Below are 27,354 nucleotides of genomic sequence, written 5' to 3'. Positions count from 1 at the left end.
GAGAATCGTGTCTTTAGAACTTATATCAGACTGATTGGTCATTAGTTTGTACTGGTTTTCACAGTGAAGATCATCTTTATCTGACAGTAGAAGTCTGCCTTTGCTTTAGGTTTTAGTGTCACGAGTCCATGGCTCAGAGTGTCACACCTGCACTTTAAAAAGGCATCTAAAAACAAGATAAAAACACTAAATCTGAGGGAAAAGGTGCTCAAAATAAGTGAAATATCTGTTCATGCAGCAAGATAATTTCACATGACAAGATTTTTTGAAGTAAGATTGTTAAATCTAGAAATGAGCATGCGTACAGATGAATGAAAGAAACTGACTCTTAAAACAAGATAAATCACTTCTTACACATGTTTTTTTAAATATATCTATATATACACATATATTTTGAGAATCAATTAAGTTGCAGTGTGACAGCTTTAAGAGCACACTGCAAAAAAAAAGGCCTGCTGGGTCTCAGGGGGATATAAGCCGACAATAAAGGTGATTTTATTTTGTTTTTTTTCTTTCTTTTATTTTACTTGCAGGTTTTGTAATGACAATAAAGTTAATCTGAATAGTGTGAAAATTCTTGGAACAAGTCATTATCTGAACAAGGTTAAGTCTCAATAAGTAAATGAATCTAAAAAAAAATGTGTCTTTCAACATAAATATTCCAAATTCCAGTCAGTTTATGTAAGTCAGATGTTTCTTTTTTTTTTTTTTTTTTTTTTTTTTTTTGCAGTGTAGAGTTCTCTTTTGCCTCTCAGCTGTTCCATATCTCTTCCTACCTGAGGGTGCAGATTGTGAGCTGTGAAGAGAAGGTGGTGGCGGGGAGATAAAGCTAGGAGGAGGGGGGTGGGGTGGGGTGGGGGTAAAGAGGATGAGCAGCAGAAAGGGAGAGAGAAGTAATGCAAGTAAAAAAAAAAAAAAGGTGTAGAGCAGAGAAAGGGAAGTAAAAATGAGAAAAAGTAAGAAAAAACTAATGCTGTCGAACATGTTTATGGCTCATATTAGGAAGACAACATCTTAAAATCCGGGGGGTGGGGGGGCTGGTGGTGTACATGCTGTAAATGGATGTATATATGTGTATAAGAATTGTGGGGGTTCTGGGGGTGCCTTTTTAACCCTTAGGGGTCTGAGCCTATTTTGACCGTTTTTGAGCACTTTTGATTTTGCCTTTATATACTATATAAAGAAACATTTACTATACCCATGTTTGGTATCTTTTTTTTCAGCACAACTTCATCCATCTCATCTGCCTGTTATTTTTTCACTTTAACCCACTATAGCAACACAAAAGGTCAAAAAACGCAAAAAATATAAAATCCGATTTGAAAAATTGATACAGTTTATTGCATAAATAGCACAAAGATGCTTAACAAACCTCTTCAAAGACTTTAAAAATGAATATTGGTTCCAAATATTAGATATATAAAATGAAAATCGTAATAAATTAAAATTATACTCAAATATTTGACATAAAAGCATATCTTTACACAGGTGTTTTCTCCGGTTTTCTCACCCCTTCACCCCTGGTCCTCCCGGTTTCCACATCCGGTTTAGGTGGGGGTCATTCTCACCCTTACCTGTAGTGCTAATGTAGTCTGTGGATTGAAATCCGCAGATTTGGCCTGTTTTTTCTGTTTTGAAAAAGGACAAAAAATGACAAAGATATGGTCAGAAATATAACACCCCCCCACCTCATTTTCATACTTTTACTCACGTTTGTTTGCCCCGAGTTCAAAACATCATATCTCCAGTTGTATTTGCTTTATCAACATCAAATAAAAAGTGGGAGAGAGGTTCAAGTCCGCACTTTCAAAACAAGTTGTCCACAGTGATCTACGTGACCAAATTCCAACGCTACGACGTGTCAAAACTGTCATGTGATTCAGACCGTGGACGCCTAAGGGTTAATTTATGGGTTGTTTTGTTTTTCTTTTTGTCTTTCCTTTTTTTTCTCTCTCTTTGTTTTTTTTTCCTTTTTGTAAATGTTTGAAAACATAATAAGGTCGATAAAAACTTAAAAAACAAAAAGAAAAGTAAGAAAACCAGACTCTGTAGAACACGTCTGCCCTCCCAAACACCTCTGATCCTTGTCCCAAAAATGCCAGAGTGGATGCAGCCCCTGTTGTTGATTGGTGGGTTTAATAATTAAAGAGTTCTGACACGGCGCAGAGGTGTGACTACCATGTGACTGCCTCGCATTGATCCCCACCGAAGGGAGAGGGGATGACAGGGATTTGAACCCGGGTTAAAGCGCTCCTCTGCCTCCCAGCTATTACAATGTGAAGATAGTTCTGCATGATTAATGTTCATGTATTATTCACCGCCGTGCTTGTGTTTCCCTTTCATGCTGTAAAAAAAAATAAAAAATATTAGCATGAAAACACTTTGGAGCCTTTGAACTCCACGCAGGGTCTTTTCGGATCCATACTGGCTCTTCTTCTTCTGTTGCTTCTAGAGGTTGTTGAGGGAAATCAAAGTGTTTGGAGTTTGGAGCAGGAATAATACTTTTCTAATGCGTAGAATCGAGTTTGGAGCAGAGTTTCATCACTTAATATGTTATAATTGAACTTATATGTGTAAGAAAACCTAATAAAAGACATATTTTTTAACATCAGATATGGAGTTTTTCCACCTTTTAGACCCAAACGTCCGCCAGTGACCAGAACCATCGACTGATCTAAATTGTTTACATTGTTTGCACCTTATTAACCCATAAAGACCCAAACATCGACTCGCAACCAAAGCCATTTAATGATGTAAACTGTTTAATACTTGTTGATCCACTTTTTCTATCAATACATGTAAATAATTGGTGTAAAGTACAGTTATTCATCTTTTCATGGTCATCAGATATGACCTATTTGAAGTTACTACGGAAACATTGTCATCTTCTACAACATTGATTCACCAGTAAAACCCATGGAGTTGGATCAATGACAGTGGATATTATGTTCAGTTAATGATATATTTTGCTGAAAAAGTCACTTTTTCTTCAGTTGTCTGTGTTTCAGATAGAGTAACCCTCAACTTTAATCTAATACTTTGATGAACATCTACATAATCAGTGTATAAAACATAGGAAAATACATGATTTTTACTGAAACAATGCAAAACCCAGAGGGTAATATTACAATAAATGGTGATGAATCACTTCAGAAAGGTTAAATTTAGAGGAAAAAATCATATGGGAACTACCACAAAAAACAGCACTGGGTCTTTATGGGGTAAAACATTCTATTGAGATACAACTAGATCAGCAATAGAACACACACATATATAGATATAGCTCTGAATACATAAATATATATACCAAATATACATATTAACCCATAACGACCAAATATCCACCATGGACCAGAACCATCTACTGATCTAAACTGTTTAATACCTGTTGATCCACTAATTCTATCAATACATAGAAATAATTGGTGTAAAATACAGTTTTTCACCTTTTCATGGTCATCAGATATGACCCATTTGGACGTTCAGAGGCTCCGTAGTTACCATGGAAACACTGTCATCTTCTACAACATTGATTCACCAGTAAAACCCATGGAGTTGGATCAATGACAGCGGATATTATGTTCAATTAATGATATATTTTGCTGAAAAAGTCACTTTTTCTTCAGTTTTCTCTGTGTCTCATATAAAATCCCTCAACTTTAATCTAAGCTTTCATGAACATCCACCTCAGGGGTGCCCAAACCTGGTCCTTGAGAGCCACTATCCTGCATGTTTTAGATGTATCCCTCTTCCAGCATACCTGATTCAGAATGATAGGTCTATCATCAAGCTCTGCAGAAACCTGATAATGACCGTCAGGTGTGTTGGAAGAGGGAAACATCTAAAAATGCAGGATAGTAGATCTCGAGGACCAGGATTTTGCACCCCCGATCTACTTGATCAGTGAATGAACCCTTTCATGCATAGTGGTCACTACAGTGGACAGCTACTCAGAGTTGTTCTCTTATGTAGTCATGAATTTTGTTGTTTTAGTTCCATATCAGCCAACACAGTGGACACTTATGCATCATCACAAACACTGCAATTCATACTATTACTGTAACTTTGCTGTTCTTGATAAACCTGATCTACAGTAAGTTGTTTGAGTATAAGTTAATTGGTTGTCATTGATATTAGACTGTAATTAACAGGGTTTTTTTTTTTAAACAAAAATTTTTTTTTTTTCATATTATTTCCATAAAGTGAGTAAAGTCTAGTGTTAGTGTATGTTAAAATGTGAGAAAACATCAGATTAGCAGTATTAAAAATGTTTTTATTTCATAGTTTTCACACAATATATCCTTAAATAATAATAAAAAGTTTTTACTTCTTCCTACTCCTTTTTGAGCATGTATAATTTCATTTCATTTGTTTATTATTATTATTATTATTATTATTATTGTTATTGTTATTATTATTATTATTATTATTATTATTATTATTATTATTATTATTATTATTATTATTATTATTATTATTTACATTTATTTATTTATATATTTAGTTGTTTGTTTGCTTATCAATCATTTATGTACCAGTACTTACATTTTTGTTGGTTGATTTTTGTTTTGATTTTACTGTCTACATGTTCGAAATAAAGATTTCTTTCATTCATTCATTCATTCATTCATTCATTCATTCATAAATACATGTTTCTTTGCTTCAAAAATTAAACACATAGTATCTAGCTGAGTGGACAATTTTGCAACTCCAAGAAATAATCACACTCCATCACATTGTTTTTTTTCATGCCTAAAGAGGAATAAAAACACTCAGGAAAAAAAACTGGATTAAGGTTCTCATAATTCATGCATGAAAGGGTTAAATACAGGAACATATCTGATTTTCACTGAAAAATATGCAAAATAAAGAGGATAATATTATAACAAATGGAGATAAATCACTTAAAAAATAGTTAAATAGAGAGAAAAATTCATTTGGGAACAGACATAAAAGTAACACTGGGTCTGTATGTGTTAAAGTCATGTGATCGTTTAGACCAGATCAGTCCATCCTGAAGTTTGAGTGACAGCCAAGTCTAGTATCATGATTGACGGCACGGAACGAATTACAGTTGTGTCGACTAATGTGAGCTGTAACTGAAGGAACCGCTCTATTTAAATATGTTCAAAGTCATTTTAAATGAATGGGAAAAGGATCAATGTGGATGGTTTTTTAACTGATTGAATCAGATTCTGCTTTTGAGACGCTTCTAAGGAACATTGTGTTAAACTTTTAGCAGCTTTGAAATGACTGATGGTGCTTTACATGTACATCTTATTTAAGGTTTTTCAATATAACAACATTGAACAAACACCAACACTAGCACCTTTACATACAGAATAATAAAATACACAAAAAAAACAAACATTCACACATAACCACAAATGTAATATAAAATGAAATAAATAATAAGTAAATAAAATGACTGCCAACAACTATCAACACATTCAAATTCTCTCCCAGAGGGTCAAAATTAAATGATATATCAAACTAAAGTCTTATGAGTGGTGTACATGTATGTTCTTAGTTTAGTCATGTATGGATGCTTTTACAACTGACTTTTATTTTGTGTTTTATATATATGTTTTTGGTGTGAATGTATGGCTGTGATTTTTATTTTGTGTTGTCTTAGCCAGGACACTGTAACAAAAGTGATTTTTAATCTCAATTAGTTTTTTTTTCCTGGTTAAATTAAGGTTAAATCAATAAATAAAATGTTGTTCAGAGTAGTAGCCTTATTATATCAGCTGCATGTTTTACTGAAGCGTTGTTTAATTGTGTACAGTAGGATTAAATTTTCTTAAGTGATTTATCATTGTTTATTATAATATCATGCTCAGTATTTTGCACATTTTAAGTGAAAATTAGGTATTTTCCTGTATTTAATGTACTGTGATCATGTAGATGTTCATAAAAACTCAGAAAAGGGACTTTTACATGAAGCCAGTGTGTCCATCCACTGTCATTGATCCAACTCCATGGGTTTTACTGGTGAATCAATGTTGTAGAAGATGACAGTGTTTCCATGGTAACTACGGACCCTCTGAACGTCCAAATGGGTCATATCTGATGACCATGAAAAGATGACAAACTGTGTTTTACACCAATTATTTACATGTATTGACAGGTTTAGTGGATCAACAGGTATTAAACAGTTCAGATCAGTAGATGGTTCTGGTCACCAGTGGATGTTTGGGTCTTTATGGGTTAAATCGATCGATCTTTTAGCCTTTATTTCGTCCCAGTTTCTTCTCCCATGACTGAAGTGCTTGTCAAATAAGTATAGAAGCTGCTTGTCTAAACAGATCTGCAGGTTGACATGAGCAGACGTCGAAGCTCCGCCGAGTGCCCGTAAAAAGCCCAGAAGTTTTTGTTTCTTTTTGTATGAGTGTGTGTGTGTGTGTGCCAGAGAAAACAAAAGTTTCAGATCGTAGAGCCCTGCAATCAGCTCCGTCCACGCCTGTAGAGTGGAGGCCTTATCGTCCTGTATAAACAAACCACAGCAGCATGTAGGCGTCTTATGTTGTAAGAAGGTGAGGATGGGCTGAGAGGAGTGTGTGTGTGTGTGTGTGTGTGTGTGTGTGTGCGTGCGTGTGTGTGTGTGTGTGTGTGTGTGTGTGGAGGACAGAAAAGGCTGAAGTGTGTTACAGCATTCAAAGGTGTGGTGGCGGTGTTTACATAAGAACCGTGTGTGTGTGTGTGTGTGCTGCTTTATCTGTCCATGAGTGTCATGTGAATGGTGTTGTGTAAGTTACTTCCAAACAGTAATCCATTACAGATTACTTGTTACTGTTATTACTTGTTGTTATTACCTTCACCAGGAGGCATTGTGATCACTTTGCTTTGTGTGTTTGCGTGCGTATTTGTTTGTTTGTTTGTTTGTTAGCAAGATAACTCAAAAAGTTATGGATGGATTTTCATGAAATTTTCAGGAAATGTTGATACTGGCACAAGTAACAAATGATTAAATTTTGGTGGTGAGTGGGGGTAGGGGGGCCATGGGGGCCCACTGATCTGCCTTGGCGGAGGTCTGTGGCCTCCGAGTGCTTTTCTTGTTTAGGTTATGTTTTCATCAAGGTTTGTTTGTTTGTTAGCAAGGTAACTCAAAAAGTTATGGAAGGATTTGGATGAAATTTTCAGGAAATGTTGATACTGGCACAAGGAACACATGATAAAATTTTGGTGGTGATTGGGCGGGACGGGGGGGGGCTGATCTGCCGTGGCGGAGGTCTATGCTCTCCAAATGCTTTTCTAGTTGTGTATATTTTTATTTTATTCCCTGGACCAAGTTTTTGTGTCCTTAATAAAACTTGAATGAATGAATAATGAGCATACGTCCATGTGGACAGTGGACTGTCTTCTGCCGTCTTCACCCATTGGCTGAATACAAACAGGAAATAGAACTGTACGGATGCATTGTGGATTCCTTAAGGTCTCACAGTCTTGCTGTTTTTTTCCTCTTGGGTTTTGTTTTTCATTTGAGCAATTAAATTATGGGCAAAAAGTGTGTTGAAAGGCTAACTGAGTAAAGTATGATATAAGCATCCGTGGGGGGGGGGGGGGGGGGGGGGGTTTCCAGTTGTTACAGGTTAGAAGTTGTGAAAATTTCATGTAAGGTCCACAGTATAATAGAGGAATAGAAGCCGGGAGTGAGATGTTGAAAGTATGTAAAGTTTCACTTCGCTTCATGCCACTGTTAGTTATGTTCAGGGTGTGATTTGTTGGGGGGGATGGGGGATGGGGTGGGGAAGATCAACAACCCCCCCCCCCCCCCCCCCCCCTACATCCCTACTTCTGCCCAGTGAATTTCAGTCCTGAACCGAACTGTTGGCAGTCTCAGAATTCGTGAACGTCCCCATGCACTGGGGCGCTGTAAAGGTGGGGGTAAACATGACAAATTCATGGGGCCCAGCATTTGTGTGTCCAGTGGATACAGGTTAGAAGTTGTGAAAATTTCATGTAAGATCCGCAGTATAAAAGAGGGATAGATCCAGGGAGTTACACATTGAAAGTATGTAAAGTCTCACTTTTGTTTCACGCCAGCGTTAGTAATGTTAGTTATGGACCACACCCCCATGTAGATAACTGCTGCCCCTACCCCACGTACATTACCCCCCCAACTCCCGTGCTCCAACAAATCGATAAGATAAAGAATTTTATAGAGCTGCAACCGATTAATCGACTAGGCATTTGAAGTCAATGCAAAAACTCCCGATTCGATTAATCGACTCGAATTGATTGAAGGGAAATATTCTATTGCAGTTGTTCTGAATTGAAGCTTCTTTGTGCGTCGCAATAAGCATCCATGTGAAACACAACAGTGGAACCAATGTTTAACAGCAGAGAAATGAAGGAAACAAAGCTTTGATTCAGGAGAATTGTAGTTGAATGATTGTTTTGGATCACTTTGAGTCGATTAATCAGTTGCAGCTCTAGAATTTTAGAAAGGGCCCACACTGTTTAGCTTTCTTAGGGCCCACAGTTGCTAGCGGCGCCCCAGCCTTACACTACTGGCAAAAAGTAATCTTTTACTGTAATGCCTTACTTTTGTAACTCGTTACTCCCCACAGTGCTGGTGAAGTTTGCCCAGCTGATGTTTTGTGTGTTGAACAGTGATAATGTGCAAACAGAGCCGTGCAGAGCCGCCTGGCCTTCAGTATGTGCTGAGCAAGGAGTGGGTCACAGGTCCTCAGAGGGAAAGAAAAACAGTACTGTTAAGACTTAAGACAACACAACCCCTCTGTGGACTCTGTGTGTGTGGGTGTGTGTGTGTGTGTGTGTGTGTGTGTGTACAATACACCTCTGTGGGCTTCGCTCTCAAATGTTTGCAAACCTGTGTGTATGTGTGTTTTAGTCGGGGGTTAACGTCTCACAGCCAAGGCTATTCTCACGCCGGACAGAGACACTAAAGTTTAAGTGAACAACAGGAGTGTGTGTGTGTAATATGTGTGTGTGTGTAATATGTGTGTGTGTAATGTGCATGTGGGGGGTTTCGTGCTTTTGCTTTTCTGGGCACCTCACTCCCAGCTTTCTCCGCAAACCTCGCTGCATTCCAGCTTCTTTCTTCCCGCTTAAGCAAACAGAGCAGAGCAGTCCGCCGCTGCTCGCCACAGCCGTCACGCTCCTCCTCCTCCTCCTCCTCCTCCTCCTCCTCCTCCTCCTCCTCCTCCTCCTCCTCCTCCTCCTCTTCCTCAACGAGCCGCCGGGCACGTTGGGCAACTGATACTGTAGACTCCGGCATTCCTCATCCTGCAGGAAGATTAGTGAATGCGCGTCAATCGGTTGCTAAACCAAGTAGAAACGAGTGCAGTAGCATCATACACCCTGAAAGCTCGAAATAACGCATGATAGTGTCCCTTAGTTATTTCTTCATATCATTATTTATATTACTGTGTGTTCATCCGCCCCCCCCCCTTTTTTTTTTTTTTGTTTTTGTTTCATGTGTAGTGACAGTTTGTATGTATGTGGGAAGGGTGGGAGGGAGGGGATTCAGTTTGTTAAACTAAGAAAAACAATTCAAGACACTGTATCTAAAATGCATCATATATTGTTTTTCCTTTCTTGAATTAAAACAAAAAATAAGAAAGAAACCAGTGCAGTTAAAGGACTGTTAGCTGTTAGGTCTGAGTAGAGTCACCTTTCTGTCACATAATGATGCTGCTGCAAGGTTAATTGATTTCGCTAATTAACTCTAGACCAGTGATTCTCAACTGGTCTGGTTTCAGGACCCGCTATCGCCTCTAAATGACAAGACGAACCAAAACTGATAAAAATTTAACCCGTACAGACCCATTGCTACTTTAGTGTTAGTTCTCAAATGATTTTTTCTCTCTATTTAATGTAAAGTGATTTATCACCATTTTTTATTATACTATCCTCTATATTTTACATTTTTTCAGTGTAAATTGGATATTTTCCCATATTTAATTTACTGACCCTGTAGATGTTCATGAAAGTTCATATTGAAGTTGATTGAAAAAGTGACTTCTTCATTGAAATCTATCATTAACTGAACATAAACCCAGTGTGTCCATCCACTGTCACTGATCCAACTAAATGGGTTTTACTGGTGAATCAATGTTGTAGAAGATAAAGCTGACAAATGTCATCCAAGTGGGTCACTTATTTAGTACATTTTTAATTCATTTTGTTCATTTTTATTCATTTTATTTATGATTTTATTTGTTTTTGTGCATTTTGTTAGCTTTTTTTTTTTTTTTTAATTTTTTGACATTTTGTTGCCTCTTTAACGTCTTTTAACATCCAAATGAGTCATATGTGATGACCACGAAAAGATGACAAACTGTATTTTACACCAATTATTGACATGTATTGATAGGATTAGTGGATCAACAGGTATTAAACAGTTTAGATCACTAAATTATTTTGGTCACTGGTGAATGTTTGGGTCTTTATGGGTTAATAAAGTGCAACTAGTGTTTCTTAACATTATTTTTTGCTCAGACAAAGGCCTGCGACCCACTGGGAACGGGTTTGAGACCCACTTTTGGGCCCCGACCCACCAGTTGAGAATCACTGCTCTAGAGCGAGTATCAGATGTTGCTGTTCTTTACAATCAGGTGCTCTGAGAACATTTCTGAGAAAAACTGCAAAGTGGGATTTCCACCCTAATCCTCGAAATCTGTGAGGAATGTCAGGTCAGAATATGGAGGCATATGCACAAACCCACTCTGTCTTTAATTTAGCTGCCTCTTTTTCACTGATGACATGCTTTCTTTCTTCCAGTTTGTGTCTTATCTGGACTGTCTGACTCTGTTGTAAATGTGTATATAGTTAGTATAGTTTTTATTACTATTATTATTTTATATTTTATATTGTTTGCCTTTGCACTATCTTGTTTTTTGCACTGTATTTATGCATGTACACTTTTTTCTTGCACTTTATTCTGTTGCTGCCTAGACCATTTAATTTCCCCGTTGTGGGATCAATGAAATCTAATTTAATCTAGTCTAGTCTAATCTAGTCTAGTCTAACCTAGTGTAATTTAATCTAGTCTAATCTAGTCCAGTCTCGTCTAGTCTAACCTAGTGTAATTTAATCTAGTCTACTCTCGTCTAGTCTAATCAAATCTCATGTAGTCTACTCTAGTCTAGTCTAATCTAGTCCAATCTAGTCTGTTCTAACCTAGTGTAATTTAATCTATTCTAGTCTAGTCTAATATAGTCCAATCTAATATAGTCTAATCTAGTCTAGTCTAATTGAATCTAGTCTAGTCTAATATCGTCTGGTGTAGTCTAATCTAATCTAGTTTAATCTAGTCTAATCTAATCAAGTTCAATCTAGTCCATTCTAACCTAGTGTAATTTAATATAGTCTAGTCTAATCTAATTTAATTCAGTATAATTTAGTCTGGTGTAGTCTAATCTAATCTAGTCTAATTTAATCTAGTGTAATTTAATCAAGTCTAATTTAATCTAGTCTAATCTAGTCTAATTGAATCTAGTGTAATTTAATCAAGTCTAATTTAATGTAGTCTGGTCTAGTCTAATATAATCTAGTCTAATCTAGTCTGGTCTAATCTAATCTAATTTAATCTAGTGCAATTTAATCTAGTCTAATTTAATCAAGTCTAATCTAGTCTTGTGTTGTCTAATTTAATCTAGTCTGGTCTAGTCAAAAATAATCTAGTCTAGTCTAATCTAGTCTAGTGTAGTCTAATCTAATCTAGTCTAATTTAGTCAAATCTAATCTAGTCTAGTCTAATCTAGTCTGGTGTAGTCTAATCTAGTCTAATTTAATCTAGTCTAATCTCATTTTGTGTTGTCTGATATAATCTAGTGTAATTTAATCTAATCTAGTCTAATCTAGTCTTGTGTTGTCTTGTCTTGTCTAATTTAATGTAGTCTGGTCTAGTCTAATCTAATGTAGTCTAATCTAACCACCTGTTTTCTTTCATCCAGACTCATATGTGTGTTGGTTCTCTGTCGTTCATAGGTGGGGTGTTCTTGGACGGTTTCTTTGCGGCGTCGGAGGCCGCCGTTCTTCTGGACAGCATGCGAACAGAGGATGTTGTCTGAGTGGGAGTGGCCTCTCTTCTCGCCGTCCAGAGGAATGACGGTTCTGTGGTGTTCACTGTGGCTGTCCTTCCTCCTGCCTCTGTGCGTCAGTCCGGCCAGGCTGCCCACCGCTCAGCCCACAGGTAGGACCCCCGACACAGCCTCGGTTCCACCCACCGAAGCCCGTAAACACCCCTTTAACGCCCCTGTTCACTCTAATGAACCCAGTGTTCAGATTAGAAACACTGGAAATGTCCTGTATGTGGAAAAACAACAATCTGGAGGAAGAGTGGAAAGAATGTATAAAGAGGAATCACTTTAAAATGAACATACAAGGAAGTTTAGCTGAATAGGTTTATGGAATAACATGGGATGGAGTGGAGTATTGACCCTTTGCACCAACGTCACAGTTATCACATGACTAGGGGTGCAACGCCACGGTGGACGGCAAAAGCAACACAGCAAACAAACGAATGAACGAGCGACGGATGATTTTAAGCGATGGCTAGCAGCGCTGAAAATAATGTTTTAGAGTTGTCCTGCGAAGTGACTCACCTTACAGGACGGCAGAAGAAGCTAGCGATAGCAGGGCTAGCTACCGTCCCATACCTTCTCCCTCCCGATGTGATTACCGATCTGACAAAATCCTCCAGTCTACCAGAGTTTAACCCTTTCATACATGAATTATGAGAACCTTAATCAAGATTTTTGTTTTTATTCCTATTTAGGCATGAAAAAAACAATGCGACTGAAAATTTTCTCATGAACCTATTATTCATAGAGTTGCAAAAATGCCCACTCAGCTGGACACCATGGGTTTATTTTGAAGTAAAGAAACGTGTATTTACTGATATATAATGTGTGAAAACTATGAAATAAAAACATTTTTAATGCAGCTAATCGGATGTTTTCTCACATTTTTAACATACTCTAATACTAGTCACTACTCACCTCATGGAGATAATATGCAAAAAAAAAAAAAAAAAACTTTTGTTAAAAAACAGAAACAGTTAATTAGATACATTTTGTTATGATTTGGCGCTATATAAATAAAATTTGATTTGATTTAATTACAGTTTAATAACAATAACAAGCAATTGATTTACACTCAAACATGTTAGTGCAGATCGGGTTTATCAAAACAGCAAAGTTACAGTAACGGTATGAATGTCAGTGTATGGGATGGTGCATTAGTGTCCACTGTGTTGGCTGATATGGAACTAAAATAACAAAATGTGTGAATATACAAGAGACCAGCTGGAGAATAACTGTCCATTGTAGTGACCACTATGCATGAAACGGTTAATGCACACGATCTGTACCATTATGTCATAAATGGAGCATCCCCATACACAGGTGCTGATCTAAAAGCATACAAAAGTCTGGATGATACCAGTTCTTAGTTTCAGGTTAGTGAATCGTTGTACTGCGCTCACGGCAGAGGAATGTATCTCATAATGGTAAAGGAAAGATACAGCTAACGTTAGCTAGCTAGCCGTGTATGTTCTTAACATGTTTCCCCCAACAGGCCATCAAAACTCAGATAGACTGGAACCAAAAGCAGCTCTAATTACCTTGTAAAAAATGTTCGCTGCAGATCCGGGAGTATTTAGAGCAGTGGTTTCCAACTTTTTTTGGCTCACGACCCTATTTTAACATCAATAATTTCTGGCGACCCCAGACATTCAAAATGGAGACATTTTTTTTGCTAAAATTTTGTTATTTTTGATCATGTAATAGTTTGCTATACTATGTTGCAAATAAATGCTAATTTTAGACAACATTTAGGCTATATAATGTATATCAGGGGTCACCAATCCTGGTCCTCGAGGGCCGGTATCCTGCTTGTTTTAGATGTATCCCTCTTCCAACACACCTGATTCAAACCATAAGCCTATCATCAAGCTCTGCAGAAGCCTGATAACGACTGTCAGGTGTGCGGGAAGAGGGAAATATCTAAAACATTCAGGATACCGGCCCTCGAGGACCAGGATAGGTGTCCCCTGATGTATATTATTATGGACGGAGGCAGTAAAGCCAGGTGTAGATTACTGCACAAAAGGAGAATTTTATTTTCTTTGGTCAGGATATGTACAGTCAGTCCAGCTTGGATTTACAAGGCTGACAATTAATACTGAACAAACAAGAACTCAAACTATGAATTATGAAAGAGCTGCAGCATCTGAAACTGACCACAATGAACATTTGACAGATAAACAGAACCACAGTGCTTCAGTTTCAGCTTCAGTTTCAACTCACCATATATTTTTTAATTGATACATTTTTTTTCTATTTTTCATCACTTACTAGAAATTTCCGGCGACCCCACTTGAATTCCAGGTGACCCCAAGGTTGAAAAACACTGATTTAGAGGGCTGCCAGTCCTTGCATTTAATAGCAGCTATCCATCTAAGTCTTCTTTCTGCTTCGAATGGTATCACTGGTCTACAAGGAAAATGCTTCCAGAATAAAAGTAATGAAATTTTACCACATGAGAGTCACCGATAAAGAAAAATCTAGTCAAAAATGCTGGTTGGCTGAACTTTCCAAGATACAGCCTTGGGTCAAAATGTGAAACTCAAGAATTAACGAGAGAATGGGTTTGACTCAAAAGGAATATTTGTCTCAGAGCTACAAGATCTACTTCAAAACACTGTCTGCACATTAGAATACATTCACTTTGCAGGTTCTATTTAGTGGAAGATTTATAAAATTATTATATAAATGTACATAAACCAATATATATGTGTAATAACACTTAATCATATACCTTGAAAACATCAGCAAACCGGCACTTTTGTCATTTATTTTCCAATTAATCTTATTAAAATACGTAACATTTGGCACATTTAATGTCTGAAGCAAATCATTTCTAAAAAACTGTAGACCAGTGTATTCTGTAGAACGTGATATTCAGTTTACAGCCTCACCAGTTGGAACAGTGCACGGCACAGCAGGATATCACCATCTTCCACCACGAGAGAAGGAAAAAATGATCAAAAACGAGAACGTTCAGATCAAATTTGATATTCGCCAGTTTGCTGTCCAACACTTGCGCTGTCTGTCATGGCACTCCTTTGCGGTGCGAACAGAGAATGACGTAACGTGCAAAGGGTCAGTAGATAATATTTATCTATTTTATTTAACCAGGTAAGTTAACTGAGGACTGATTCTCATTTTCAATAACAACCTGGACATATACAGTTGGGGAAAATAATCAATAATAGTTTGGTATCCTCCCTCCATTCTAGTACAGCGACATCAATCGGTTGAATTTGTGGTAAAAGGATGAACTACGCACACATTTCTAGACAAACACACCAGATCTGAAGTGTTTCCAGCTTCTCAAATGTCAACATTTGCTGCTTCGTCTGTTTTTTTTTGTCTCTTTAAGCCAAACATATTTGGGACTTGGGCATGACGTTCAGCCAAAATAACTGTATTTTCCCACAAGACAAGTTGTTTGTGAGACTTTCTCGCAGCCGAATCCCATTTTAAATTGGCTTTACGTTCCGTCTGAAAGAGTGCCCGTCCAAAAAAAGAAAAACAAGAAGGAAAACGTGGTCGCCTGTCGTCCGCGCGTCGGCTTTTCGTGCTCATTGTTCTTCGTTCCTTCATTTTTTCCGCGCTAATATGACATCTGCTCAGTAGAGATGTTCAGTTTTCTCTGTGTTCATCACTTCAAATAGGGGCGTTTTTAGAAGCACATTTATTGTTTATGTGAATGTGGTGAAGCCCCCTTTTTTTTTTTTTTTTTTTTTTTTTACGAGGAGGATTTAATTGGACTCTTCTCGGTTCGCTGAGCTTAGCACGTTTTCTGCTCTTTGTTCTCCAGGCAGAGAAATACCCAAAGATCAATCCAAAGTAAACGTTGACTGTGTTTGCTTTAATCTCTCCATATTGCACAAAAAAAACTAACACAGCAGAGTAATCTTTTTTCTGAGGCGTTAGCCAAGTGTTGTTTTTTTCTACCCCCCCCTCTTTTGGTTTTATGTGAGAGTTATTTAAAATGAGTCTTTGACACACTTTACACGCTACAGTGCATTAAGAAAGACGAGGAGCCGGCGCTTTCTGGAGAGGACCCAGCTGTCTTATGCAAGCCCAGATACAGTGTGTGTGTGTGTGTGTGTGTGTGTGTGTGTGTGTGTGTGTGTGTGTGAACTGTACGTTACATCCAAACACTCTTCCACATCACTGAGGTCTGACTGCATTTGTATATAGAGACGCAGCGATAAGACGCTTTACAAACCCACGTTATCTGCACACGCTGGCTCCGATAGAGTCTAGAGCTCAGTGATTATTTGATTAAACGGCAGCTATTGAAATCATCACCAGCCAAATCCATTTAAGTACTTTTAACCCTTAAAGACCCAGCGTTACTTTTATGGCACTTTCCAAATGAATTTTTCTGTATATTTAACCTTTCTTAAGTGATTTATCATAATATAATCCTCTCTATTTTGCATTTTTCAGTCAGAATCAGGTATTTTTCTATGTTTAATTTAATAATCATGTACTTTAATCATCATGCTGACAAGAAAAACTGACTTTTTCAGTAATATGTATCATTAATTGAACATAAAAGTGTGTCCATCCACCGGTGAATCAGTGTTGTAGAAGATGACGGTGTTTCCACGGTAACTACGGAGCCTCTGAACATCCAAATGTGTCACTTATTTAGTACATTGTTTATTAATTTTGTTCATTTTTATGCATTTTATTTGTTTTTGTTCATTTTGTTAGCTATTTAGTTTATTTTTCTATATTTTGTTGCCTCTTTTATTATTTTTTCTTCCATTTTGTTCAGTTTGAGGCTTATTATGTCCATGCAACTTATTATTTTGGTGCTTTATTAATCAGTTTTGTTTATTTTAGTGATCATGTTTGCTGTTTTGGTCATTTTATGTCTCCATCATAGAGCTGAATAATTAACTGATTAAATGGCAGCTATTGAAATCATCACCAGCCAAATCCATTTAAGTACTTTTAACCCTTAAAGACCCTTCACTACTTTTATGGCACTTCTTAAATGAATTTTTCTGTGTATTTAACCTTTCTTAAGTGATTTATCATAATATTATCCTTTCTATTTTGCATTTTTCAGTCAGAATCAGGTATTTTTCTATGTTTAATTTAGTAATCACATACTTTAATCATCATGCTGACAAGAAAAAGTGAGTTTTTCAGTAATATATATTGTTAATTGATCATAAAAGTGTGTCCATCCACTGTCATTGATCCAACTCCATGGGTTTTACTGGTGAATCAATGTTGTAGAAGATGATGGTGTTTCCACAGTAACTACGGAGCCTCTGAATGTCCAAATGCGTCACTTATTTAGTAAATTTTTTAAATTAATTTTTTACTCATTTTTATGCATTTTATTTGTTTTTGTTCATTTTATTAGCTATTTAGTTTATTTTTCTATGTTTTGTTGCCTCTTTTATTATTTTTTCTTCCATTTTGTTCAGTTTGTGGTTTATTATATCCATGTGACATTATTTTGTTGCTTTATTATTCAGTTTTGTTCATTTTAGTGATCATGTTTGCTGTTTTGGTCATTTTGTGTGTCTATCATAGAGCTGAATGAATTGATTAAATGGCAGCTATTGAAATCATCACCAGCCAAATCCATTTAAGTACTTTTAACCCTTAAAGACCCAGCACTACTTTTATGGCACCTCCCAAATGAATTTTTCTGTATATTTAACCTTTCTTAAGTGATTTATCATAATATAATCCTTTCTATTTTGCATTTTTCAGTCAGAATCAGGTATTTTCCTACATGTAATTAACTGATCGTGTACTGTAATCATCATGCCAACATTAAAATTGAGGGATTTTCTACCAAAAATAAAGAAAATTGAAGAAAAAGTGACTTTTTCAGTAAAATCTATCAATAACTGAACATAAACCTAGTGTGTCCATTCACTGTCATTGATCCAACTCCATGGGTTTTACTGGTGAATCAATGTTTTAGAAGATCATTTTATTAATTTTATTTTATTTGTTTCTGTTCATTTTGTTTATTTTTCTACATTTTGTTGCCTTTTATTATTTTTTCTTCCGTTTTGTTCAGTTTGTGGCTTATTATGTCCATGTAACTTATTATTTTGTTGCTTTGTTAATCAGTTTTATTCATTCTATTGACACTGTTTTCTGTTTTGATCTGTCTATGGGCTGTTTTGGTCATTTTGTGCCTCCATCATAGAGCTGAATGATTAATAATGATTAAATGGCAGCTAATGAAATCATCACCAGCCAAATCCATTTAAGTACTTTTAACCCTTAAAGACCCAGTGCTGCTTTTATGGCACTTCCCAAATGAAGTTTTCTCTCTAAATAGCCTTTCTTCAATGATTTAACATAATATAATCCCCTCTATTTTGCCTTTTTTCAGTCAAAATCAGGTATTTTTCCTATATTTAATTTATGGATCATGTACTTAATCATCATGCTGACATTACAATTGCGGGATTTTATACCAAAAATTGAAGATAAAGTGACTTTTTCAGTGTAGCGCAGTTCCCAAATGAATTTTTCTCTCTGTTTAACCTTTCATGAGTGATTTAATTCCAGTTATTATAATAATTTCCTCTGCATTTTGCATTTTTCACTGTAAATCATGTATTTTCCTCCATCTGCCTCAACATCCAAGTTACATATAGGAAATCAAATAGAGTAAATTCAAAGGTTATTCTATCAAAACAGAGAAAACTGAAGCAAAAACTGACTATTACAGTCAAATCTATCATTAATTCATGGGAAGGAATGCTTCTAGGACCAAAAAAGAGTTTGTTCAAGGTGCTCTTTGGAAAAAGGGATTCATAAAGTAGATGACAAACTGGAAGAAAACTCCAAGACTTTAAACATTAAAATGCCTTTATTACCATGATATGGTCATATTTTTCACATGGTCACATTTTTCACCATTTAATGGCATTTTATGTGAAAATAAACATTAGTGCAAGTGTACTGGCAGCATTAGGCTTCTCAACTGGAACAGAGAGATTAATTTTATTCAGTTATTTGTCTTTATTTAGCCACAAAGTCCCATTGAGATTAGAAATCTCTTTTGCAAGGGAGACCTTAGCCATATAAACTTAGTTATATAAAACACATACATGATATACAATGAACAATAAACCAAATGACAATGATTCAACCATAAAAGCTCAAATGAATAGCTCAAAAAAACATACAAATCACTCAAACAAATGCCTAGTTTTGTTTCTTTGCTTCAATCTTAGTTAATTTATTTGAGTCTCATTTTTATCGTTCAATTCAACACTTATCCAATTTCTATTTCAGAAATAGTTTTCGAGAGTTGGTGTTGCTTAATACTTAAACAGACAGGCGCACTACTTTATCTGTTTTTAACTCGAGATGTGTTTTTAAATGAGAACGCCGAACGCTGACACTTGATTTGCATTTATTTTGACTTCAGGATAAAGAGTCGAAACATTCAAGCCCGAAGTTTTCCCTCGACAATAAAAGCTCAGTCATGTGTGTACTGATAAAACAGTCAAATGTCATATCTATTCTGGGTCTCGGTAATGTAAAAGACGAATTAACACGGCTTTGGTTGGAAAACGTTCAGGTGTCATGTAATCTGCAGCTTTCACAGACTTGACATGCTTTCATTTTGACTTTAATTTGACACAGACGTATTGAAGCCAGGCCTGCGTGAGGCTGATTTGACAGCCCCCTCTACCTGTATTTAAATTCCGTCTCCATGGCTCAAACCCCCCCACCCCCACCTCCCCTCTTATCCTCTCCCCTAACCCCCCTGGCCCCTCTCATGTAAAAGCCCAATGTTACAATAGACGTGTTGTGATTCCGTGCGCCTGATTGCCTCCCCGGCTGGGAGCCATCACAGCCTATCATGCTTGGCATCATCCAAAAGCCAAGTGTGTTTTTTAAGCCCCCTCCGGGTGGTGGGCGTTCAGGCTGTGATCTCGCTGTTACCTGCTCCATGTGCAGACGGGGGCCAAATACAACTGCCGCCGCCGCTCGCAGCTCCGAGCAGATATTTTTTCAGGTCTGTACTGTTAGAGGGTGTGACGGTAAATTTGACGTGAAGTGGATGATGGTCAGGTGATAACAAACGGAGCCAGGCATGTTTTTGTAGCCAGATGGGAAATGTTTGTGTTTAACATGATGCTGAAAATCTCATTTGTCACTGGTGTGTGACTTACGGCTGGCGTGCTAGTGTGCCGTTATCGGCCAGATACTATTTTGGTTTATTTGGCTTGGTTTTATCTGAACACATGTTGGAGAAAGGCTGCCTTCTATGAACAAGTACAGTATGTTAGAGAGTGTTTTTGAGCTGAAGTTCAACCATCACTTAAAGGGGTCATGTTTAGTTAAACCAGTGGTTCCCAACCTTTTTTTTTTGGCTCGTGACCCCATTTTAACATCACAAATTTCCGGCAACCCCAGACATTCAAAACAGAGACGTTTCCCAGTATACTCGATGTATATTTCACTGAACGGACAGCCTGAATAAGAGCTCTTAAAGGAGTGATATTTTGCTTTTTTTTTTACAAACAGAATTATGCATTTCCAGTCATTTCCCTGTGGTCTACGTAAACTGTAAATGCTCTGCTTGGGTCTGAATTCTTCATTAATTCAACTCCACAGGTCCATCTTCAACCCTATTTCTGACTAACCCAGTGGTTTCCAACCTTTTTTGGCTCGTGACTTCATTTTAACGTCACAAATTTCTGGCGACCCCAGACATTCAAAACAGAGACTTTTTTTTTTTTTTGCTAAAATTAATTTGTTTTTGATCATGTAATAGTTTTCTATACTATGTTGCAAATAAATGTTAATTTTAGACGACATTTAGTCTACAGGGGTTGGACAAAATAATGGAAACACCTTAAAAAAATCAACAAAATATAATTTAATATGGTGTAGGTCCGCCTTTTGCGGCAATTACAGCCTCAATTCTCCGAGGTATTGATTCATACAACTTGTGAATTGTTTCCAAAGGAATTTTAAGCCATTCTTCAGTTAGAATACCCTCCAACTCTTTTAGAGACGATGGCGGTGGAAATCGACGTCTTACTTGAATCTCTAAAACTGACCATAAATGCTCAGTAATGTTGAGGTCTGGGGACTGTGCCGGCCATACGAGATGCTCAACTTCATTAGAATGTTCCTCATGCCATTCTTTAACAATTCTAGCTGTATGGATTGGGGCATTATCATCTTGAGGTGAAGGTGTTTCCATTATTTTGTCCAACCCCTGTATATAATGCATATTATTATGGACGAAGGCAGTAAAGCCAGGTGTAGACTACTGCACAGTGAGAGTTTTATTTTCCTTGGTCTGGATATGTACAGTCAGTCCAGCTTGGATTTACAAGGCTGACAATTAATACTGAACAAACAAGAACTCAAACTATGAATTATGAAAGAGCTGCAGCATCTGAAACTGACCACAATGAACATTTGACAGATAAACAGTACCACAGTGCTTCAGTTTCAGCTTCAGTTTGTCATGTCTGTTATGTATTGGGATTGTCTCTGTCAACTCACCATACATTTTTTATTGGTAAGTTTTTTTTGTTTGTTTGTTTTTAAATCAATTACTAGACATTTCAGGCGACTCCACATGGGGTCCCGACCCCAAGGTTGAAAAACACTGAGCTAAACCCCCTTTTTTTTTCAATTTTTTATTTTTATTGAACACTGCCACAGATGTTCTAGGCGGGGCCTGAAGTGGCTCATGTGCATTTAAAGGGCCAGCGCTCAAAACCACCTTTCTGGTGTCATTACTCAGAAATAGGGTTAAAGATGGACCTGTGGAGTTGAATTAATGAAGAATTCAGACCCAAACAGAGCATTTACAGTTCATGGAGACCACAGGGAAATGTTTGAAAATGCATAATTCCATTAAAAAAAAAAAAAAAAAAAAAAAAAAAAAAGCAAAATATCACTCCTTTAAGAGATCTTATTCAGGCTGTCCAATCAGTGAAATATCCATCAAGTATTTAATAATTTGAACTTTTGATGCATTATCCAGAATGATGGCACAAAACTTTGTCACTTTCCAAACATTCACACTCACAAAACTCCTCAAATTTTTTTTCACAATTTTTTTTCCTCATTTTAAGATACATTTCCCTGAAAATATAAGTAATTACCTACCCAAAAATATAAGTTTGGTGTAGTTTATTGTCATTTAATATTTTTGACCTGATGTTAAGTCAAAGTCTTGCTGTTATTTTCCAGCATCTTTGTGTTCACTGGTATAGAGGAGGTGCAACCAAACATGTCTGTGAAATGATTGGCTGTTTATCTGTCACTCATTGCATCATCAGAGTTATCATTATCTGTTTATGAGTCTGCGATGTGGTTTTATGTCCCAGGCCTACGGGAAATGGCAGTTATGTATTTCTACCTATATTGAACAACTCGTTAGTGTATTTAAGATGCTTGCGTTAATGTGTGTCGGTGTCTCCGTTCTGTATCTCGTGCCCCCGTCTACCTGTGACCCCCCCGGCCTCCAGCAGAGTTCCCCACGTCCACAGATGGACGAGCAGTAGGAATAAAATGACTGTCGTTTACTGACAGATGGCACAATTTCCCCTCAGCTGCCTCAGCGCTGGGCTGCAAACGTGTCACTTAGCTGTGTGTTTTTATATGTGTGTGTGTGTGTGTGTGTGTGTGTGTGTGCAGATTAATATGTGTATCTGTATCCGGGTCAGAAATTAGCAGGTGTTTATTGTCCTTGAAAGTTTGAAGCATGACTGAAATATAAACTGGTCCTGATTAAGATTTAGAAAGGGTTTACCTGCTCAGGGGTTTCATGCAGATTTATGAGGACACTGCAGGTTTCTGTCCACGTTACATTCATACATAAATCGGTCCATATTTTATCTCATCTCATACAAATGGCTTGGTTTTTATTCTTATTCTTGCATTAGCAGATGTGTTTTACGTGTCTGCAGGCAGAAAAAACATGTAGTTGATGTATAATGAGTCAAAAGTTCACATTTCCAAGTAACTCAATGGATTTTTCACTTATTGACAGCCTGAAGAACATCTCTGAAGTGTTTACCTACCTAGTTGTTTCATTTTAATTTATAAGAGGGACACTGCAGGTGTGTGTCTACATTACATCATCCATAAATCAGTCCATATTTTATCTCATCTCATACAAATGGCTATGGTTTTTATTCTTATTCTTGCATTAGCAGATGTGTTTTATGTGTTTGCAGGGAGAAAAAACATGTAGTTAATGTATAATGAATCAAAAGTTTCCATTTCCAAGTAATTCAATGGATTTTTCACTTATTGACAGCCTGAATAACATCTCTGAAGTGTTTACCTACCTAGCTGTTTCATTTTAATCTATAAGAGGGACACTGCAGGTGTGTGTAGATCTTATATTAGCCATGAATCGGTCCATATTTTATCTCATCTCATACACTTGGCTGTGGTTTTTATTCTTATTTTTGTATTAGCAGATGTATTTTATGTGTTTGCAGGGAGAAAAAACATATGGTTCGAGACATAACATGAACCATGCAACATGGTTGATATATATATATATAACGAGTCCATGACGCTACACTGCAGTGGTGTCAAACTCATTTTCTTCCAGGGGTCACATTCAGCCCAATTTAATCTGAAGTGGGCTGGACCGGTAAAATAATAGCGTGAAAACCAATAAATAATGACAACTCTAAATTATTTTAGTGTAAAAAATAACATTCAGTTATGCCAATATTTACATTTACAAACTATCCAAACAAAAAGGTTTTGAATAAGTTCAAAAAAATGGAATTTGTTAAGAAATAAAAGTACAATTTTATCAGTATTATGCCTCGACTTATCATTTATACATATGCACAAAACATTTAATAACAGGCAGAAAATCGTTAAAATTGCACTTCATTTTCTTAATTTCTTCATTTAGTTTAAGTTATTCACGTTATTGTTAAAGGATAGTTTGTTAATGTAAACATTTTTATAATTTTATGTTTTTTGCACTAAATCAAAGAGAAAAAATTGGTGTTATTATATTATTTTGGAGTTTGATGCTCTAACTTGCACTTTGCAAATTCGTCCCACGGGCCAGATTGGAACCTTTGGCGGGCCGATTTTGGCCCCCGGGCCGCATGTTTGACACCTGCGCTACACTAGTTGTTACTTTTAGTCTTATTCTTGCATTTGTATAGGAGACGCACTTTGTATGTTTGCAATGTTAAAAAAAAAAAAAAGATGCATCATTCTTGTCGTGTAATGCATCGAAAGTTCACATTATTAAATAGTTTATTTTCCATAAAACTCGGTGGATATTGGACTGTAAAATGCTCTCGAACCCAGAGTAATGGAACAGTGTAAGTCCCAGCGTCGTCCCCCGGTCTGTGTTTATACATGTGTGAGGTAAAGGAGACACTGCGGTTTGTGTTTGAGTGTGTGTCAATGTGTGTGAGCTTCACTTTCTTGTTTCCATTAAGTCCACCATAATGTTGTTTCAAAGCGTGGCCTTGTTTATTTCTCCAAAAGCTGGTGGCATTTCCAAACCGGGACGACCCACGTGAGAGACTGATGACAAAGCGTGGAGGCGGTATGTGTATGTGTGTGTGTGTGTGTGTGTGTGTGTTATTCTACTCATCTCTTTATTTACTGACCACACAACCTCCCCCCCATCCATCCTTCCCTCCTGCTGGTGCCCCCCATGGAGCTGGGATGAAATATGTGACTCCTCTGCTTCGACTTAAAAAAGCAGGTCTATAAATTCAACACATTCCCTTTTTTTTTTTTTTTTGCCGTTGCATCTAAGTGTGTGTTTGTGTGAGACAGTGCAGGCCAACGTGGAGTCTGCAGTTAAGTGAATGTTATGTCTGTAGGAGCAGAGGGGGATTATGAAAGAGAGGCAGTAAAGGAAGATGAAAAGAGAGAAGCTTCGAAATTAGAGGATGGCAGTGTGTGTGTGTGTGTGTGTGTGTGTGTCTATCTGTGTGTGTGTGTGTGTGTGTGAGACTGCGCTGTGAGGACGTAAACCTCATTACACAATCACACTGTGGGGACATAAAGCTGCACTCGAGCATGTAAATCACACATGGGCAAAACACAACCCGAGGGCCAGAACCCACCGTCTCAGTCCAACCAGTGACGTCCTCAGAGGGACAGAGGACCACACCTAGACCAGGATGAAAAAGACACCAGTGTGTTGGTTCGAAACGGTTTGTTCCAAAGAAAATGACGGAAATAAGGAAGAAATCGTATAAGCAAGGGGTGTTCAACATACGGCCCATGGGCCTGAACTGGCCCGCTGAGGGGTCCAATCCAGCTTGTAGGATGAGTTTGTGAAAAGCAAAATCTACACTGAAGAATTTAACAACTAGAAGCACTCATAGAGCGCAGACCTCCACCACGGCAGATCAGTGGCCCCCCGTGGCACCCAAACCCCCAATCTTCATTCCATTGTTGGTTGTTTGTGGGATGTTCATCGTGATGGGTCAGTGTGTTTTGCTTGTACTGCTGCTGTAGTAACGAAACAATTTCCTGCAAAGGATCAATAAAGCATCTATCTATCTATCTATCTATCTATCTATCTATCTATCTATCTATCTATCTATCTATCTATCTATCTATCTATCTATCTATCTATCTATCTGTCTATCTGTCTGTCTATCTGTCTGTCTGTCTGTCTGTCTGTCTATCTATCATAGTGAATTTATCTTGTGTTGGATTTTGCTTGTTCACATATATGTTAAATTTCATTGCATGTTCAGAAATAAATCACTAAAATCAAATATCTGTCTATCTATCTATCTATCTATCTATCTATCTATCTATCTATCTATCTATCTATCTATCTATCTATCTATCTATCTATCTATCTATCTATCTATCTATCTATCTATCTGTCTGTCTATCTGTCTGTCTATCTGATTGGCAAGTGCATTGATGATTAAGTAATGTGTTGATCGCGGCTTCTTAAAAAACCTAAACTTATTTCTGTAACTCCAAAATTTTTTTTATCTTTCCCAAGTGATTCATCTCCATTTATTATACTGTAATCCTCTGCATTTTGCATTTTTCACTGATATTTTTCAACATTCAATTCACTGATCATGTAGGTGTTAATAAAACAAAAAAAAATGAGGACAAAGTGACTTTTTTTTTTAACAAAATACATGATTAACAGCATGAAAACATATGTCTCCATCCACTATCATTTGTCAAACTCCATGGGAGTTTCCACCTATATGACATCAAACTGAATATCTAACCAAACAAGCAAGATGCAAGATATTCACCTCCGCCAAGGAGGTTATGTTTTTGCCAGGGTTTGTTTGTTTGTCTGTCTGTTTGTTTGTTTGTCTGTCCGTTAGTGTGCAACATAACTCAAAAAGTTATGGACAGATTTGGATGAAATTTTCAGGGTTTGTTGGAAATGGGATAAGGAAGAAATGATTAAATTTTGGTGGTGATCGGGGGTGGGGGGGCACTGATCAGCCTTGGCGGAGGTCTGCGCTCTCCGAGTGCTTCTAGTTGAGGATGTTTTTCACCAATTTCAGTTTAAAAAAAAAAAATTGATCAACTAATCAACAAGTGGTGCCAGGCACAACAAACCCCTCTACTCGCATGTACTGTAGCTTTTTTTTTTGTACAGTTATTTTATGTCTTTCAATCTATACTTGTATTTTATGTCATGATTACCGGTATAACAATAAACCGCGGTAAAATTCCCGATGGTTAGTATTACTGTTTAAATTCTAATTATCATGATAACAGTGTTTGGTTACCGCACTTTGAAAACTAATGGTACCGCTCATTTCCTGGAGAAGCAGCAGCACTCCAGCCTCTATCTATCTATCTATCTATCTATGAAAAAGAAACTCAAGCATGATATGGAAAATAGTCAAACAGTGGTCATAAGGTGACATCTTTAATGCACAGTTGGATATTTGCTTGTTTGCATGTTAATATTTAAATGTTTCTGCCAACAGAAAATACATTGTGGCTATTATTTAATTTTATTTATTTATTTATTTATTTATTTATTTATTTTTCAAAATACAACTTGGTTAAATTATTTCAGTGCGTGTGTTAGTACTTTTTGAACATTTTGAGCACAATTTCAATAATATCGCAATAATAATGATATCCGTGATAATTTTGGTCACAATAACCGTGATGTGAAATTTTCATATGGTTACATCCCTAAATGGAAGTCGATGTAAAGTCTCACAAATGCGTGAAAACCTGATATGGATGTGTATTAGAGAGTGGATGGACATTACACCCTTCAGCCAAAGTGGAAAACAAGTATAAGACATTTTTACAAACAGAAAAATGATGTGTG

The 27,354-nt window shown here is 36.9% G+C and overlaps 1 protein-coding gene across 6 annotated transcripts in view; it reads left to right on the top strand.

Moving 5' to 3' along the window:
• fgfr3 (fibroblast growth factor receptor 3) overlaps positions 1 to 27,354 on the top strand; it is a 205,133-nt gene that overhangs the window by 5,937 nt on the left and 171,842 nt on the right. For all 6 annotated transcript variants that reach the window (XM_030126739.1, XM_030126740.1, XM_030126738.1 and 3 more), the window contains exon 2: positions 11,959 to 12,163. In XM_030126739.1, coding sequence (XP_029982599.1) covers positions 12,031 to 12,163 — 133 coding nt within the window. In that variant the 5' untranslated portion in view covers positions 11,959 to 12,030. The remainder of the gene's footprint in view (positions 1 to 11,958; positions 12,164 to 27,354) is intronic.

The sequence above is a fragment of the Sphaeramia orbicularis genome, chromosome 22 (assembly GCF_902148855.1).
Source record: "Sphaeramia orbicularis chromosome 22, fSphaOr1.1, whole genome shotgun sequence".
Classification (NCBI taxonomy): Eukaryota; Metazoa; Chordata; class Actinopteri; order Kurtiformes; family Apogonidae; genus Sphaeramia; species Sphaeramia orbicularis.
The sequence above is the reverse complement of the archived record's forward strand: the minus strand, read 5'-3'. Positions and strand labels throughout refer to the sequence as shown.